At 36.1% G+C, this 18,699-nt stretch overlaps 1 protein-coding gene across 1 annotated transcript in view; it reads right to left on the reverse strand.

Moving 5' to 3' along the window:
- Nucleotides 1-18,699, reverse strand: part of GRAMD1C (GRAM domain containing 1C) — a 71,503-nt gene that overhangs the window by 24,632 nt on the left and 28,172 nt on the right. Inside the window, 3 exon segments of the mRNA XM_054700593.1 lie at nucleotides 3,206-3,338; nucleotides 8,187-8,305; nucleotides 17,945-18,025. Coding sequence (XP_054556568.1) covers nucleotides 3,206-3,338; nucleotides 8,187-8,305; nucleotides 17,945-18,025 — 333 coding nt within the window.

Raw genomic sequence — 18,699 nt, forward strand, 5'->3', positions numbered from 1 at the left:
GATCTCTCCTGTCTCGCCCGCTGCTCCCCTCAGCAGTGTATTTCTGTCGTCTGCCTGTTCTGTTCCCTACTCTGTCTGGTGAATCTTCTCACCACCCCCACACCTCTGGCCTGTACCCCAGTTCTTGTATGCATAAATAAATAAAGATAAATCTATAAATAAATAAAATGTATTCAATATATGATGCCATAGATACTTCCAGGGAACAATTTACTAAAGATAAGTTGTTTCTATAAGTATTTTAATATTAGGCATTAAGAGTATGAATGCGGGCCTCCCCAGTGGCGCAGGGGTTGAGCGCTGGGTTGCGAAGCTGCCCGCAGCCTCTGCAGCGCCAGTTCGATCCCCGGCTGCTCCCCAGCCACCGGAGGAGGGTCCCACATGGCGCGCAGACCTCTCCTGCCGCCCGCTGCTCCCCTCGGCAGTGTACTTCGGTCCTTCTGCCTGCTCTGCTCCCCGCTCTGGCTCTGGTGAATTCTCTCACCCTCCCGCACTTCTGACTGTGCCCAGTGCTTGTGTAAATAAATAAAAATACATCTTAATTAAAAAAAAAAGTATGAATGTCATCGCTTCTTGGCCTTTTGGCTAAGATCAAGTGAAGAGTATGAATGCCACTGCAAAGTTAATATTCAAGTAGAATAGTAGTGTAAATAGGCTTACCAAAACAACGTAAAAAAAAACATGAACTATAGGGCAAGGTACCTTCTTGCATTGTCTGTATGTAAGCACATGAAAGAGCAAAGAATATAGACAATCTTACATACCCTGCCCCCTGAGACCTTTGAGCAGCACTGAACAGCAGAAGCAGTTCCTGGGAGGATACATGTTTCCATTGGCTACTCAGAAAGCAGGTAACAAATGAGACACAGGACACAGTTTATTAAAGGGTTATACTATCCTCAGTAGAGGGCTGATTGTTTACACAGAAAGTGCTGCTAAAATCAAGACTTGATGGGAGTTCTATATTACAAAGCAACATCTTATTTAGCTGACTAAGGGATTCTTTAATAGATGCTGAGTAAACTTTCACACATGTTGCTCCTTTGTTTCTACTGAAGACATGACTCCTATTATGAAGTTATACCAACATTCACTATCTTTGAGGGGTTGGCATCTTGTCAATTTTTATTTCTTTGTATACTTTCTGTATTTCCTGATTTTTTACAATGAATACTAATTTCAAATTTTAAAAAAATTATCACCTTTGAAAAATGTTTTTTCTGACTTTTTACTATTTCTAACTTTGTTAGAAGTAAAGTTGAAACAAAGTGACATATGATATTTGTTAACATCTGAAAATGTCACCACATCTCTCTTGATTACAGAAGGGAAAAAAAGGACTAAATTTCTATATTACTTGCATTTTATAACCTAAAAACATCTATACTAAACATTAATGAGTCTTAAAACATTACATCATTCATCTACATTCCATTCCCTTTCTTCAGAGAAAATGTAGTAACCTTATTTAGGGACAAAATAAGAAGCAAGGACCAACAGATTAACTACTTCAAGAGCAGGTACAAAATATCAATACATTTTCAAGGACACTGTAAGAAATACACAAGTAAAATTAGTAGTTCTGAGAACCCAGTCCTCAATACCAGATATTTGCAAAAAAAGATAAGGAGACGAAAACAGTTCCCAATTTTATTACCTTCTCATAGTGTGGTTCTGTCTTCTCAGTGAGAACTTAAAAAAAAAATCAGCATCCAGAATCACCTCTCTTGCACCTGTAGTACATTCCTAAGTGTCTCTAGATGAATAAGTTTTACAAGAAAAGCATAACAGAATCATAGTGCAGGATGCATGATGTTTATCCAAACAAGCTGATAACTTGGTGGCCTTTCACATAAATATTTCAGTATTTCCATCCCAGCATGGAGGTGTGAGTTGCTCCATGAAAGGAGATAGAAAAGGTTCGCTGCTGGCCACACACAGACTCACTTTCAATTATAATAGCTTGTGGTTATCGCACACTTAATCATGGTAGGGACTGCTCTAAGTACTTTCATCTTTATTAGTTCATTTAATGCTTATTAAAAATCCTGTGGAGAATTATTATCCTCATCTTATGGTTGAGAAAACAAAGTCCCAAACTTGCATCCAATCAGCAGCACAAACACTTTGCAGCAGAAGCAGTCTTGGCCCTCACAATAAGGTCTCTACACCACTCTTCACTAAGAACAATGGTTTTCTAGGAAAATGTCTGATACTAAAATGCAAGACAAAAAGTGTATAAAATGTGCCTGGGACACACTGTCATACCAGAAAAAAAGGAAGCTATCAAAGATTATTCATTATTTCAAAAGGACAAGGAACCAACCTAACGAAGCTCCTGTTGGTAGAAGGGACAAACCTGAGAATTAAAAAAAAAGAATGATTCCCAGTGACAGATAACTTATTGACATTAAAAAAAAAAAAAAAAAAACCTAATGGGCTCATAATGATACTGAAAAAAATAAAGGAAGACATTAGCTAAGTAACTCACTCTGAAGCCCAGTAATTAACAGTATGCGCTTACTTTAGCAGTAAGTTTTTAAAAAGTATCTATGTTAGGGCCCTCCCTGGTGGCGCAGCGGTTGAGCGCTGGGTTGCGAAGCTGCCCGCAGCCTCTGCAGCGCCAGTTCGATCCCCGGCTGCTCCCTGGCCTCTGGAGGAGGGTCCCACATGGTGCGCAGACCTCTCCTGCCACCTGCTGCTCCCCTCAGCAGTGTACTTCGGTCCTTCTGCCTGCTCTGCTCCCCACTCTGGCTCTGGTGAATTCTCTCACCCTCCCGCGCTTCTGACTGTACCCAGTGCTTGTATAAATAAATAAATAAATTTTAAAAAAAAAAGTATCTATGTTAGTCAAGCATACTAAACAGGAGTCTCACCTATCTCCCCCTTGAATATAGATTCTTTCCACCACACAAATCACTTATTTTGGAAAAATTCTCCTACTGTGAATTATTGCATCTTATTATATATTTAATGATGTCTATCCCCTTTAATGATGTCTGTTAAAGGGAAATGTCTCATAGCACTGAACCATATCTAACTACATAAACTCTTCTACTTATAGGCTAACACTCTTCACCTAAAATAAAGGAGCAGCCTAAAACATCTTATGTTTTTTAAACATTTTGTATATTATATTTTATTTTATTTACTCTTAATACATAGTAGCATCAGATATATTTTAAAAGGGATATGATACACTAACCCCCTTGGGTGAATGTCCATCGGCAGAATCCATTTCTGAAACCCGACTAACTGATTCACGGGTAAAACTGATTGACTTGGCTAATTTTTCATCCTGCTCTCCCAAGTCATCCAAGCTGTTTCTTCCTGGACTTCTGTAAGAAACATATTGTTATAGAAACACAAATTAGGTGACTTCCATACAAATAAGTGATTTGGTCTTCTTACTATGATGCTTTTCATTGCAAAACAGTTTAAGAACAAATGGATATTTGTAATATTTACCAAAAAACCTCTACCTATAACATGGCTAACTTTCTTAATCACATGCAAACTGACTATTTCCAAAAATAAGATGTGTTCATATGAGATTTTATGAATTTCAGAAACCATTAAAAAATTAACCAAATATATGTGGCCATAACCTCAACCATAAAATGGATATTGCCCATTTAAATTTCACTTATATGAAAGAACAAACAAAACAACAGCAGACTCTTAGAATTTAAGAACAAAGGGATGATTACCAGAGGGAAAAGATATAAAGGAATGGATAAATTGCATAAAGGAGATCAACTGTATAGTGATGGATAGAAACTAGACTTTTGGTGGCAATCATATAGTGTTTATAGATGTTGAATTATACATGCTATTATACATCTAAAAACAATATAATGTTTTGAGCCAATCTTCAGTAATTTCTTTAACTAAAAGGTAAAATAAAATTAAAAACAAAAAATTGTTATTAGCCTGATTAGTCCCTCTGGACTAACTAAATGTAAGCATTTTTAGTACGTAACTTGCTGATTCAAAGGATAACTATATCAACCCAAGTAAGTGAATTTTAAATGAATAGGGCTCATTGTTTTAGTATGTAAATATCTGCTCTACCTTAGAATATTTCAATGGTGGAAAATTGGAAATACATTAAGAAATAAGGTCTATGGGCCTCCCCGGTGGCGCAGCGGTTGAGCGCTGGGTTGCGAAGCTGCCCGCAGCCTCTGCAGCACCGGTTCGATCCCCGGCTGCTCCCCGGCCACCAGAGGAGGGTCCCACATGGCGCACAGACCTCTCCTGCCGCCCGCTGCTCCCCTCAGCAGTGTACTTCAGTCCTTCTGCCTGTTCTGCTCCCTGCTCTGACTCTGGTGAATTCTCTCACCCTCCCGCGCTTCTGACTGTACCCAGTGCTTGTATAAATAAATAAAAAATAAATCTTTAAAAACAAAAAAAAAAAAAAAAAGAAAGAAGGTCTATAAAGAATTTTAGGAAATAATTGCCTAAAATTTTAAAACAATTTTTGTTAAATTTTTTAGCTTTCCTGTTTGTATAAACATGATTTTGTGAGTTTTAACCTTGAGAAAATAAATATTTCATCTCCATTTAAAAAAATTAAATAAGTTTCAATATGGACAACCACAAAGCTTTGAAAGGTGCAGGGTGTTTGAACTGCACCTTCCTTCTGATTCAGTCCCAACTGAGATGATGGATACCTCTCAGAAGGGGAAGTTCCTCATGTCTAAGTAGAATCCATGACCCCTTCCTTGCTGCTCTCATTCTTAAGAACAAGTCTTAAAGAACAGCTTTCAAATGTTCACAAGGACAAGACAACAGTAAATGTACTGGGAGCTGCTTGTCCTCTTTCAGGGAGCAAGAAGGGAAAGTCTATTCAATATAAAAGAAGTTCAACTGATCCACTTTCCAGCGTTCAACTTCACTGAGCAATTATGATTCCTATATAATCATTAATATATACGGATTGAAAGCTCTTCTAAAATAAAGTAGCAGCCCAACATGGTAGACCATATTATCCTCAGGAATGAAGTGAAAAACTAAAGGGCCTTTCAACCCCATTCTGCTCCACCCAAATAATATATAGGTCCACGGAAGGGTTCCTTGAGACCAGCCCAAGAGCTGAGTGTCTGCACTTGAGGATTTTTTGGAAGGAGATGCGTTGTGGAGAAATAAAGAAAGAAAAAAGGAGGAGGAAGCGTGGCAGAGACACTGAAATGAAGAAACAAAGACAAGTGCTAAAGAAACCAAGATTTGAGACAGATAATGCTTCTTTCAGAAATTAGAAGAATGGGTAAAAGGCATAGAAGAGGAAATAAGGATCCTCCCACATGTTTTCTTGGACAGCACTCACTCACCAGAAGAAAATAGAAGATTTGCAGATGACCTCAAAAATGTGAAACTTCGTATTAAAGCAGATGGCCAAAAACATTTATTCTTTCCTTCTTCAAAGACTAGAAACTTTTCAAGTTAGCAAGGACCTTGGAGGTTATCTAGTTTAATTACCTCCTTTCAGTAAACAAAGGATCGAAATGGCTAAAAGGTATGCTTGAGGTTGTTAAGCTACTCAGTGGTAAAGTTCAGACTAGAATCCAGATCTTCTTTACCACAATCCAAGGTTCTTTGCATTTTATCAACTGCCTTTCTACTCAGTACCTGTACCTAGAGAGATGTTGGAAAACTTTACAAGGAGAGAAGTGCTGTGGAAATTTTTTAACTTTACAGAAAACTAATAAAATATGCATGTGCAACCAAGTAAAAACAAAAGACTATAAAATATTGATGTAAGCTGAAACAATGTAAATAGGGTCAGCCTAACTAGAAGACTTCCTAGATAGTGTAAAATTTTTGTATCCCCAATGAGACTTTTGAAAGATTTCCATTTAAAAATTTGCTATAAAATTTTTAAATAAGAATTTTATTAAGATATAATTCACAGAGCATAAAATCACCCCATTTAAAGAGTACGATACAGCATTTTACAGAGTTGGCAGCCATCACCACTAACTAATTTTAGAACACTTTCTTCACCCCCAAAAGTTACCCATTTGCACTCACTCCCCATTCTCCCTTCTTCCCAGGCCCTGCCACCTATTCATCATCTTTCTGTTTCTGTGGATTTATTGATTCTGGACTCCGCTTTATGTATATGGAATCATACGATACATGGTCTTTAGTCATTGACTTCTTTCATTTAGCCTGCTTGCTATAGAATATTAATGTATTAACCTTAGTTGTCAGTTGCCACCGGATAAAATGTATTTTTACTTGTACAGATTAATAAAAATGTGCCCTCTTCTAAATGCATTCCCCTGAGTCAAAGAGAATCTCTTTTTACTTAGAAATTCTTTATCACATTTATATCTATTGCCCCCTTTCCTCCCTATCATTTTCAAACTCAAATTACAATTATTTGCATTTCCCACAGTACTATAAGCTCCTTTCATTAATGTATCTAATATTTATTGCGTGCCAACTACAGGCCAAGCACTGTGCTAGAGTAACCTTGAGGAACAGTCATTGCCTTGTATGTCTCAAACTACCTACCAATTTACTTTTACTGAATCATATATTTGTAACACAGAGATTTCACTAGAAATCTCCAGTTACTCACGTACAATTTGTTCAATAAATGGTGTTGGGAAAACTGGACCATCGCGTGCAAAAAAATGAAACTAGACCACTACCTCTCACTGAGCACAAAAATCAACTCAAAATGGATAAGAGAACTGGACATAAGACCTGAAACCGTAACACTACAAGACATACATCTCAGTGACATCTTTAAAGATTCAGCACCCAAAGCAAAGAAAGTGAAGGAAGAGATAAACAGCTGGGATAATATCAAACTGAAAAGCTTCTGTACAGCAAAAGAGACATTAAGCAAAACAGAGAGACACCCCACTGTTTGGGAAAAAAATCTTTGCACTCCAGTCAACTGATAAGGGACTGATCACAAAGATATGCAAAGAACTCACATGATTCAACAAAAACAAAATAAAAAATCCCGTCAAGAAATGGGCAGAAGAACTTAAAAGACATTTCTCCAAAGAGGAAATGCAAATGGCCAACAGGCATATGAAAAAATGTTCAACATCCTTTATAATCAGGAAAATGCAAATCAAAACCACATTGAGATACCACCTTACACTAGTAAGAATGGCACATATCAAAAAAAAAAAAAAAAAAAAAAAAAAACCAAACAAGTAACAACAAATGTTGGCGAGGATGTAGTGAAAAAGGAACTCTTCTACATTGCTGGTGGGAGTGCAAATTGGTCCAACCACTATGGAAAGCTGTCTGGAGGTTCCTCAGTCTACTAAAAATGGAGCTACATATGACCCGGAAATTCCACTCTTAGGGATCTACCCAAAGGACACAAAAACATTGATTCAAAAGAGTACCTGCACCCTTATGTTTACTGCAGCACTATCTATAATAGGTAAAACCTGGAAACAACCCAAATGCCCAAAAATATATGACTGGATCAAGAAGATGTGGTATATATACACAAGGGAATATTATTCATCAATCAAAAAAGATAGAATCATGCCATTCACAGCAACGTGGATGGCGCTAGAAGGAATTATGCTCAGTAAAATAAGCCAGAAGGAAAAAGAAAAATATCGGATGGTTTCACTTATAGCAGGAATATAGTGGAACCAAATAAGACATCAGTGTAAACAAATAATAACAGTACAAAACACAACAATGCAAAATCAGACAATTATGAATCAGAGACATACTGCAGGGGAGGTGGCAGGAGAGGGATCAGAGGGAGGGAGGGAGGAGCACAGGGGACTGAGGTGATGGTGCACAGGTGCATTGGTGAAGGAAACTCCATGGGGACTACACCTGAGGGGGTGGGGGGAAGCAAATATTGTTTAAAAATGAACAATGATGTAAAAAAATTAAAAATTAATTAAAAAAAGAAATTTAAAAAAGAAATCTCCAATTCCTTAATTTAAAAGTTTGCTAAAACCACACTTTAAACAATCCTGGGTGACAAAAGCTACAAAGTATACATTTTATTATATGCCCTGTATTTGATTACCAATTCAGCAAACTCTTCTCTGTCCTGACCTTGCACTCTATTCCACCACAAACAAAAAGGGGTAAATTTCACCCAGAAATTCTGAATTAGGAGAGTTTAAGATAATTCTACTTTGATTAGTATTTAATTAAGTTTCATATTTCACAACATTCTGCTGTACCTTGGCTGCACATGATCCTCTATAGACGGGGATAAGTTCTCCATCTCTTCAGCATTTAAGCCAAGCTCAGTGCCATAGTTCTGCTGGAGCAGCTGCCAGAATTCTTGTTTGGTCAAGTTCTAAGATTACAGAAAAATTACACTATTAGCGAATTTAAAATAGTATAAGATAGTGATTCAAAACATGGACTCTGACATCAAAACGGCTTGGTATGCCACAATGAGATGTGTGACTTTGGTAGCTATTTGATCTTTCCAGACCTGTTTTCTTTGTGTTTATAAAAACTGGGTTAATAAAACTTACCTGACATAGTTGACACTGGCAATAGATAAAATGATGATTTTAAACTATATAATATAGTGACTACTTTAAATGGGAGGTAAGGTATTTTCATTTTTTTTTATAAAATAATTTGTTCATAGTGTCTGGCAGTTACTAACCTATAATTTAAATTCTGCGATCCAACCGGTCTATCACAAATCACCATTCAGAGTTCTAATCACCAATTCAGAACCCATCATGTTAATCCATAAAGTATCTGATTATTTTAACCACTTTCAAACCCTTATATGTCAACAAACTTTAAATATATTTTCCTAAAATACAAAATGCAAGAGACTAGAATTCAGAATATCATCTTTGATTCATTTTTAATAAAGTCCAGCTATTCTAAGTATCATATCAAATGTTAAAGTAATCTAATATGAAAAAAGTGCGTAACACATAGCAAGAAAAAAAATAATAGTGATATTATGATATCCAGTGGTCTGATTTCAAAATAAATATAGATGGTTAATTACATAATTAAGCAAGGCAGAGGAAGGCAGCATAATACTTGTAGCAATTTTTGGCAAGATTCTCTTACTCATTCAACAGCTAATTATTTAGAACCAACCAAATTTGCATGAATGCATTAGATGCTATTGAGGACAAAAATGATTACCCATCATAGCTCCTTGCTCTCAAACAACTGATATAGTTTAAGAAACATGGACGATTTTTAGGGAATGTCCGATATGACAAGCTATATTATTATTATGTATTAAAGTACTGGTAGAATCGGTAGAATCAACATGATAGGAAAGTACAAGGAAATAGTACCGTGGATTAGGCTGATCAAATAAGGCTTCACATAGACAACATTCAGCTGAACTGAAGGAAGGACATGAATGGGGAAATGAGAAAACACTGGAAGAGGGAAATTAACATAAAAATACAGAATTAATACAGCAAGAACATACATGGTATTTGTTTTTTTAAGTCAGTGAATAGTTTATCAGTCTAATCAGAGTAAAAAAATGAATTTGGGGGTACAGAGGGATTTAATGGAGCCAAAACATTCAGATGCCTTGAATTCCTCCCCAGAATTTCCTACAACAAATTCCGCTTCCTTTTTTCTTTTTCCTTGGTTCCTCCCTCTGTCCAGTAGCTATGGTACCTTTGTTTATTACATTGCACTAGAGAGCCTTCATTACATTTCATGGATCCTCAACAAGATTAAAAGCAAAATTCCTGCAATTCAGACTGCTAGTTTCCAATTTACTGTGCTTGGGTCACCAGGATCCCGCAAGAGTAACTGAAGAAAATTCAGATATTATTATTAGATTTTAATAAATCAAAAATATCCAAACAGTTGTCTAAAATAAAACTATTCAAGCTAAGTAAAATGTCTGATCTCTCTGTTTGGTGTTGAATTATATTAACCTACAGTGCAGTGAATTATATTAACCTCAGCCTGAAAAGAAACTCCCATTGAAAATAATATACATCTAATAAACAATAACATTCCAAGAGTTTATTATTTACTATACACCACTTATTTAGAGAACAAAATCTTCTTAAGCATAGTGTCCATAAAGAAAAATAAAAAATATCCCTAGTAGTTAAGAGTTAAGTGGTCAGCGACCACTGCCCTTGACCCTAACAGGTACACCACAATAGTAGTTAGTTCTAATAATGAACTCAATCTTCCAAAGACTTTATCTTTAAAATACACTGAGCCATAAATGGATCACTACCCTTGTAAAGAGAAACAAGTAATATTACAATAAATTTGTGGAAGATTAATCTTTTATAAAAACTTCTTAAAAATAAGGGACATCAAACTACCCCCAAAATAGATTAGAGCAATAATAAATACTTTGCTTCCTAATAGTGAGAGAAATGAAAATAAGCAAATACAATTTTATTTGCCTATAGAAATAAATATTTAAAATATATTATTATGTACTATCAGGAAACAAATTGCAGGACAATTTCAATATACTTTTTTATCTATTAAAAATATATGGTTAATGGAAAATAAAACAGGAACTCAATTAATTTATCATCTTATTGTGCTAATTTGTTAAAAATGACTTCTACAAAGTTGATTAGATGTCACAAGAAGTGTGGTTATGTACAGCCATGCTGAACATTCAAACATTAAAACTTACACCCAAGCTAATAGTCACAATTCATAAATCAGCCACAGAAAGGATTAAGTAACCTTAAAAAAACAACCTAAATTTTAAACAAAAGCTGACCACCTACCTGCTAAAAATGCAGTCTCCCAGTTTCAGCCTACAGAGTACTTTAACAATATACAGAACCAGGTAGCAATCAGATAAGGCTCAAAAGTCAGAAGATCAATTTCTGGCCCAGAAAGCTTTGTATTCTAAGTATGCTGCAACACCCTTATCTGTAATATCACTCCAAATGTTGAATGACAACTATGTAAAATTATTTCTCCAATGTCCTGATTTTTTTCATGAGAAGTTCTTCCTTATAAAAGACAAGTTCTATTGTAGTTTAGAGCACATGTTTTGTCACTTCCTGGTCTGTAGTATCAGCACCCTTTCCAAGGTAGCAGGTCAGAAAGCAGAATTGTAAGTTATACCTCACTCTACAGGTTCCTAAGCCCCTCCTACTAGAAGAGGTTAGGTAAACAGGGCTTTATTAAAGGGACAGTCATCAATTTCTTCTGTTCTACCCACAGATTAGAAACAATAAAATGCAAATGGAAATATGTTGCTTATGCTCAATTATGTAATGCCTATTGCAATATTATTTTAATCTTATTTAAAATATTAAATATATTAAGGGTTAAATTTTCTTCTCCATGTCAAAATTTTTCATTTAATTCTGGCAATGTCATTTTACTTCTTCATATACCACTTCTGATGTAGAAGCAGCACCTCCATCTGACTCCTGTATTAACCCTTTATAATTATGAAAGACTTTATTTCTTGAGTATTGTTATATGCAATGTCATGAAATAGCAAGAAGTGTGAGTTATTCAGATGAAGCAATTCCAATAAACACTCAGCATATCTTTCATCATTGAAAAGTTTATATCTTGATTACTCAATAAATGTTTCCTTTAAAAATATTTTTGACCTTAATCAGAATAATTTCCTGGCGAAGACCTAGACTATAATAAATACAACAGTTTCAAGTTTTCCCCAGAAGAAATGTTTTCTCCTAATGAGAAAATCAAAACTTGCCCTAATTCCTATTTAATTGTTCCATTTAATTTAGTAAGGTACTATCAGATGTTACTTGATGAACTGTAAGGATCAATCCTAGCTAAAAGCTAATCATTTTATACAATAGCAGACTATAGGATCAAAGTGACATTGGAGAAAACCACTCATTCAAATTGAAGAAGTACACTGTGGTGTACAGCCTCAGCACTGCCATCATTCTAGAGCTGTGCTCAGAATAGCTGATGTAAGTCACACTCCTGAACTTTATGTACTGCTGAGTGGTAAATATATTAATGCATAGTGTTGGGAAAGTCTTCTCCAGGCATCAGAAATCTTTCATTCTACCTGAAAGATAAAATGCCTGAATTCCTTGGAAACCAGATTAGTAATCAGAAAGTTGAATGACAAGCATGGAATAGGAGCAAAGGTAGACAGTTTTAAGGGACAATTTAGTGTGGTTCCTGGTGGGGCCTGGTGATTCATCTCTGTACCAACCCTGTACATTTCTCTAGTTATCAAAGTCTGCCACATGACTTTGCTTTTCAGTCCTAAGTCCTAAGTACATGGCTTAAGCCTGTCCCAAACACCTTTAGACTGACATCAAGCAATCATTTTAAATCATTTCTCCCCAACCTCCCTGAGGAATAGGATACTTTTCTACCATTCTTCCCAGAATAGGAGCTAGAATGACATGCCTAAGAATTTATAAAGGTTGGGTCCATATAGATTGAGAACATACCTGTCACCTGTCACCACCTCATCCCTATGTCTGGACATATACAGCCTCCTGCTGTTTAGGAATAACTCTGAAAGCCTATGCTAGCGGTTATCAGTTGTCGTAAATGCAAACATATGATAAAACCACCAAGAACATGAATGTATTAATATTAAAGATTGATCTCTAATCAAAAACCTTTTACATTTTAACTCTAGAAACTAATAATAACTTTACATCTATAGCCTATTTTCTTAGTAATTTTAATAGAAGGAAAATAACATTTCTTTGGAAATAGTTTAGTGTTTCAAGTTAAATATTTCTTCTCATGGCATGTTTATGTTTAAGAAATTGAGTTTAATAAACAACGAACTTAGCACATATCCTTAATACATTTCTGCACTTAAATTCTTGCCTGTCTTTTCTCCATCCTTTGATTTTCCTTGAGCAGAAAACTGAAAATGTCTTCTTAATTAAGCATAATGATTATGTGAAGTCTAAATCATTGCTATCCAACTAAATTGAATGATTTCAAAAATATTTATTGAATGTTGGCTATGTGTTGTATGACCCTTATTGTCCAAACTGGCATACATTTAAGAATAAAGCAGGCATTATTTATATTTGTATTGACAGAGGCTTAAACACAGACAGTCCCAGACTGTATTGGGTAAACTGAGATGTATGCCAAACCAGCTGTCCAATAAATACTGAGTTTGTCACGGGATATACAACAATGAACAAAGTAGACATGGTCTTTATCCTCAAGGTGTTTATAGTCAGCCAAGGAGAACAGAAAGAACAAAGAATTATAATTATAATGAATGTTGTAAAGGAGAAATCAAGATGTTATAGGAATGTGAAAGGATGGACTTGATTTTTATCAACAAGTTTCAGTTAGAACTCGGTGTGGGAAAGAACTAGGCAAAACAACTGTTTAATGACTTAATAGAAAAAAATAAAAAGCAAGCAGGAATGGTAGTCAGCTAGGGCCAGATCACAGAGTTCCTATATAAAATTTTAGATTTTATTCCAAGGGCAATGGGAGTTAAGTAGGAAGCGGATATTAATAGGTATCCACTTAAAAAAAAAAAAGATAAAGGATAAAATTGGCTGTTGTATTATTCACAGGTTGAAAAACTATTTCTATGAGAGGCCATATACACCTGAAACCTATGTAATATTATAAAGAATGCTACTTCAATAAAAAAATCTTTTTTAAAAAAAAGCTCATAAAGTGAATATTTTAGGCTTTGTGGGTCATTTGATCTCTATTGCAACTACTCAATTCTGCTGTAATAGTGTGAAAGTACCACAGACAATACATAAATAAGCATGGCTGTCTTTTAAGAAAATCTTATTAATTAACACTGAAATTTTAATTTCATATAATTAATTGTGTCATCAAGTATTCTTTTGATTTTTTTTTAACTGCTTATAAAACCATTCCTACTTTGTAGACCATACAAAAACAGGTGTCAAGACTATTGGGCTCTGATATAGAACACAGACAGAAGATGGGGGGGTGCTCCCTGGTGGCCCAGCAGGTTGAGCGCAGCACTGTGAAGCTGTCCACAGCCTCTGCAGTGCGGGTTCGATTTCAGCCCTCCAGGGAGAATCCCACATGGCGAGGCAGAACTCTCCTGCCTCGCCCGCTGCTCCCCTCAACAGTGTAGTTGTCTTTGCCTGTTCTGCTCCCCGCTCTGTCTCTGGTGAATTCTCTCACCCTCCCGCATGCCTCTGACCTGTACCCCAGTTCTTGTATAAATAAATAAATCTTAAAAAAAAAAAAAGACAGAGAGGGGCTTAAAATAAAATAGCTGAGGGGTGGATTGGAGAAGGACCTAGGGATTAATCTTAAGCCACAGTTGCACAGTTCTTTATATAAAAAAGAAAACATCAAATGTATGTATCAAGGAATGAAGCTGCCGCTGTCCTCTGGCCCCACAAACTCTAGATATTCAATGTGCTATCTAGAAAAAGGGTTAGTACTCTTTTATTAGTTCAGCACCTCAACAGTTGTGAACTAAGTTGAAGTGCTATAAATTACTTCATGAATGACCATACTAAAAGCTTAAACACAGTCTAAGTATTGTGAATTTCATTGTTTTCTATTACAAAAGGATGTTGGATTTTGTCGTATTTTTTCTCGATTGACGTGATGTCATTTTTGCCCTTTATTCTACTAATATGGTGTATTATACTGATTGATTTTTCATTTGTGTTGATGTTTCATATATTGATGTATAAATCACACACTTGGTCATGGCATCATTTTTTTATGGTGCTGGATTGGTTTTTGGTAATATTTTGTCGAGGATTTGTATATCAATATTTATAGACATAATGAACATGACATAATAAAGAGATATTAGTCTGTAATTTTCTTTTGATGGTTTTGGTTTTAGTATCAAGGTGATATTAAAAGTGATACAGAGTGAGTTGAAAAGTGTTCTCTCATCTTCTAATTTTTGGACTATTCTGTGAAGGATTGGTGTTAATTCACTTGGGTATAATTCATCAATAAATCCATGTATTACTAGGCTTTTCTTTGTGGGTATTTTTTTAAATTTCTAATTCAATCTCCTTCCTTATTATAAGTCTATTCAAATTTTATATTTCTACTTGAGTCAGTTTCAATAGCTTATGACTTTCTAGGTATTTGTCCTTTTCATTTAAGTTAACCAATTTCTTGACATACAATTGTTCATAGTATTCCTTTATAATACATTTTATTTTTATAAGGTAAGTAGTAATGTTTCACTTTTGAATTTTAGTCTTCTCTCTTTTTTCATTGGTCTATCTAGCTAACGGTTTGTCACTTTTGTTGATCTTTTCAAGGAAAGAACTTTTGGTTTTCTTGATTTTCTCTATTCTTTATTTCATTTGTTTCTGTTCTAATATTTATAACTTCCTTAATTCCACTTACTCTGAGTTTAGTTTGCTATCCTTTTTCTAATTTCTTAAGGTGGAAAGTTAGGTTATTAGTTTGAGATCACTCTTTTTTATTATACATGTTTACAGTTATAAATTTCCTTCTAAGCACTTTCTTACAAGTTTTGATATGCAGCATTTTTGTTTTCATTTAACTAAGTATTTTCTAATTTCCTTTGTGATTTCTTATTTCAACATTGGTTGTTTTAAGAGTGTTCTGTTTTTTTTTCCAGTTTCTGTGAATTTCCCAAGTTTCATTCTGTTATTGACTTCTAATTTCATTTCATTGTGGTCAGGGAATTTATTTTTTATTATTTTAACTCTTTCAAAATTATTAAGGCTGTCTTATGACCTAGTGTATGATTTGTTCTGGTAAGTGTTCCATGTACACTTGAGTAGGATACATATTCTGCTGTTTTTGGAATGACGTTTCCTATAGATTTCTTTAGTTCCAGCTAGTTTTTTTTAAAGTCTAGTTTCCTGTTGATGAAGATTTTATTTATTTCTGTATACAGGAGCTGGAGTGTGAGAGGATTCACCAGAGACAGAGTGGGGAGCAGAACAGGCAGATCTTCTGAAACACACTGCTGAGGGGAGCAGTGGGCCAGCCAGGAGAGGTCTACTGCACCACGTGGGTAGCTCCCCTTCTGGCCTGGAATCGAACTTGAACTCGTGCTGCAGTAGCTGTTGATACCTTGATAGCACTGTCCCTAACCCCTGCGCCACCAGGGAGGCCCCCCTATTGACCTCTTCTATAGTTCTAACCATCACTAAAAATGGGAACTTTAAATCTCCACTTGAATTGTTCATTTCCCCTTTAGTTAAATGTACTTTAGTGCTCTAGTGTTAGGTATAAAAAAGTTTTATGGGCCTCCCCTGGTGGCGCAGTGGTTGAGCGCTGGGCTGTGAAGCTGCCCGCAGCCTCTGCAGCACAGGTTCAATCCCCGGCCACCAGCGAGAGTCCCACATGGTGCGCAGATCTCTCCTGACGTGCCCGCTGCACCCCTCAGCAGTGTGTTTCCTTGTCTGACTGTTCTGTTCCCCGCTCTGGCTCTGGTGAATTCTCTCACCCTTCCGCACTTCTGACTGTACCCAGTGCTTGTATAAATAAATAAATAAATCTTTAAAAATAAAAAAGCTTTATAATTGTTATGAATTCCAGACAAATTACCTCTTTTATTATTATAAAATAGCCTTCCTTATCTCTATTAATTTTTGTCTTAAAGTCTATTTTGTCTGGGGCCTCCCTGGTGGCACAGCAGTTTGAGCGCAGCGCTGTGAAGCTGTCCGCAGCCTCTGCAGCATGGGTTCGATCCCGCAGAGATACCTACATGGTACAGCAGACCTCTCCTGTCTCACCCACTGCTCCCCTCAGCAGTATATTTCAGTCAGTCTGCCTGTTCTGCTCCCAGCTCTGTCTATGGTGAATCCTCTCACCCCCATACATCTGGCCTGTACCCCAGTTCTTGTATAAATAAATAAATCTTTTTTAAAAAAGTCTATTTTGTCTGATATACCTATTGGCACATCAGCTCTTTCTTAGTTATTGCTTGCATGGTAGATCTTTTTCTATCATTCTACTATCCATCTTTTTGTGTCTTTAAACCGAATGTGTCAGGCCTCTCCAGTGACACAGCAGTTTGAACGCTGCACTGTGAAGCTGTCCACAGCCTCTGCAGCGTGTGTTCAATTCCCAGCCGTCCAGGGAGAAACCCACATGGTGTGGCAGACCTCTCCTGCCTCACCCGCTGCTCCCCTCAGCAGTGTCTTCAGTGTGTATGCCTTTTCTGCTCCCCGCTCTCTCTGGTGAATTGTCTCACCCTCCTGCACCTCTGACCTGTACCCTAGTTCTTGTATAAATAAATAAATCTTAAAAAAAAAAAACAACCTAATGTGTCTCTTAGAAACAGTATATAATTGTATCATGTTTTTAAAATTCATTCTGCTTATCTCTGCCTTTTGATTTAAGCATTTAGTCCATTTATATTTAATGATTTAATATAATGTCTGCCATTTTGCTTTTTGTTTTCTATGTGTCTTATATCTTTTTGTTTCCCTATTTATCCATTATTGCCTTCTTATCTATGAAAAAATATTTTATAATGTTCTATTTTAATTCCCATGATGTTTCTTTCATATTTTTTTAAGTTATTTTCTTGGTAGTTACCCTAGGAGTTGTAATTAACATCTTAATTTGTAACTCAAGATTTTGTTTTGCTTCAAGTTTATTCTTGGAATTTGACAAGTGTAGTAAAAATTAAATTCATGAAGATCAAAAGGAGCTTTTCAATTCACAAAAACCGTTTGGATACTAATTGGAAGGTTGCTATTATAATAAGCATCTCCCAGGCCCTCCCTGGTGGCCTAGGGGTTAAGTCTCAGCACTATACTGCTACAGCCTGAGTTCAATGCCCAGACAGGGAGCTAGCCCACATGGTGCAGCAGACCTCTCCTGTCTCACCCACTCTTCCCCTCAGCAGTGTATTTCAGTAGATCTGCCTGCTCTGCTCCCCCCTGTCTCTTGTGAATCCTCTCACCCCCTGCACCTCTGGCCTACACCCCAGTTCTTCTATGCATAAATAAATAAATCTTAAAAATATATATATGTTTAATAAGCACCTGCCTCTAGTACGAAAACTTACCTTTTCTAATAATACATTCTGCCACAGCCTGAAGATACTGAGGTAACTTCTATCCCTGGTACCAAAGGATGTAAAGAAAAACTGCAAAAAAAAAAAAAAATACAAAAAAAAACAGTAGGATGTTAGTGTCACAGGAGAAAAAGGGTAAAGTATCACAAAAAGTCTGCTGGCATTTGCTATAGTAAAAGGAAATTAGTAGGTAACTACTGCCTACTTCATATGGTATTTTTATTTAACTTTTTGTTGTGGGCCTCCCTGGTGGCACAGGGGTTAGTCTCAGTGCTATCGCCACTGTGGCCTGAGTTCAATACCCAGCCAGAGAGGTGATCCACATATGGCACAACAGTCCTCTCCTGTCTCACCCACTGCTCCCCTCAGCAGTGTTTCAGTAAATCTGTCTGTTCTGTTCCCTACTCTGTCTCTGGTGAATCCTCTCACCCCCCGCAGCTCTGACCTGTATCCCAGTTCTGATATACATAAATAAATAAATCTCTAAAAAAATTAAAATTAAAAAAAATACATTACTTTGGATTTAGTTGCATAGAAGATAGATAACTGGTGTATGAATGGGGCATTTTCACAAATTATATCATACCAACTAAATGTATCAATATTTACTAAATTATTTTATCAATATTTATTAAAGGGTAGCTATTAATGTTCTTTGCTGTTTAACTATGATTTCTGATAGCCAGAGAGATAGGTAGTAGAGATATATAAGTGGGTATATGTGTGTCTTATGTAATTATAGTAAT

This window comes from Talpa occidentalis, unplaced genomic scaffold (genome assembly GCF_014898055.3).
Source record: "Talpa occidentalis isolate TD23 unplaced genomic scaffold, MPIMG_talOcc4v2.1 talOcc4.4, whole genome shotgun sequence".
Classification (NCBI taxonomy): Eukaryota; Metazoa; Chordata; class Mammalia; order Eulipotyphla; family Talpidae; genus Talpa; species Talpa occidentalis.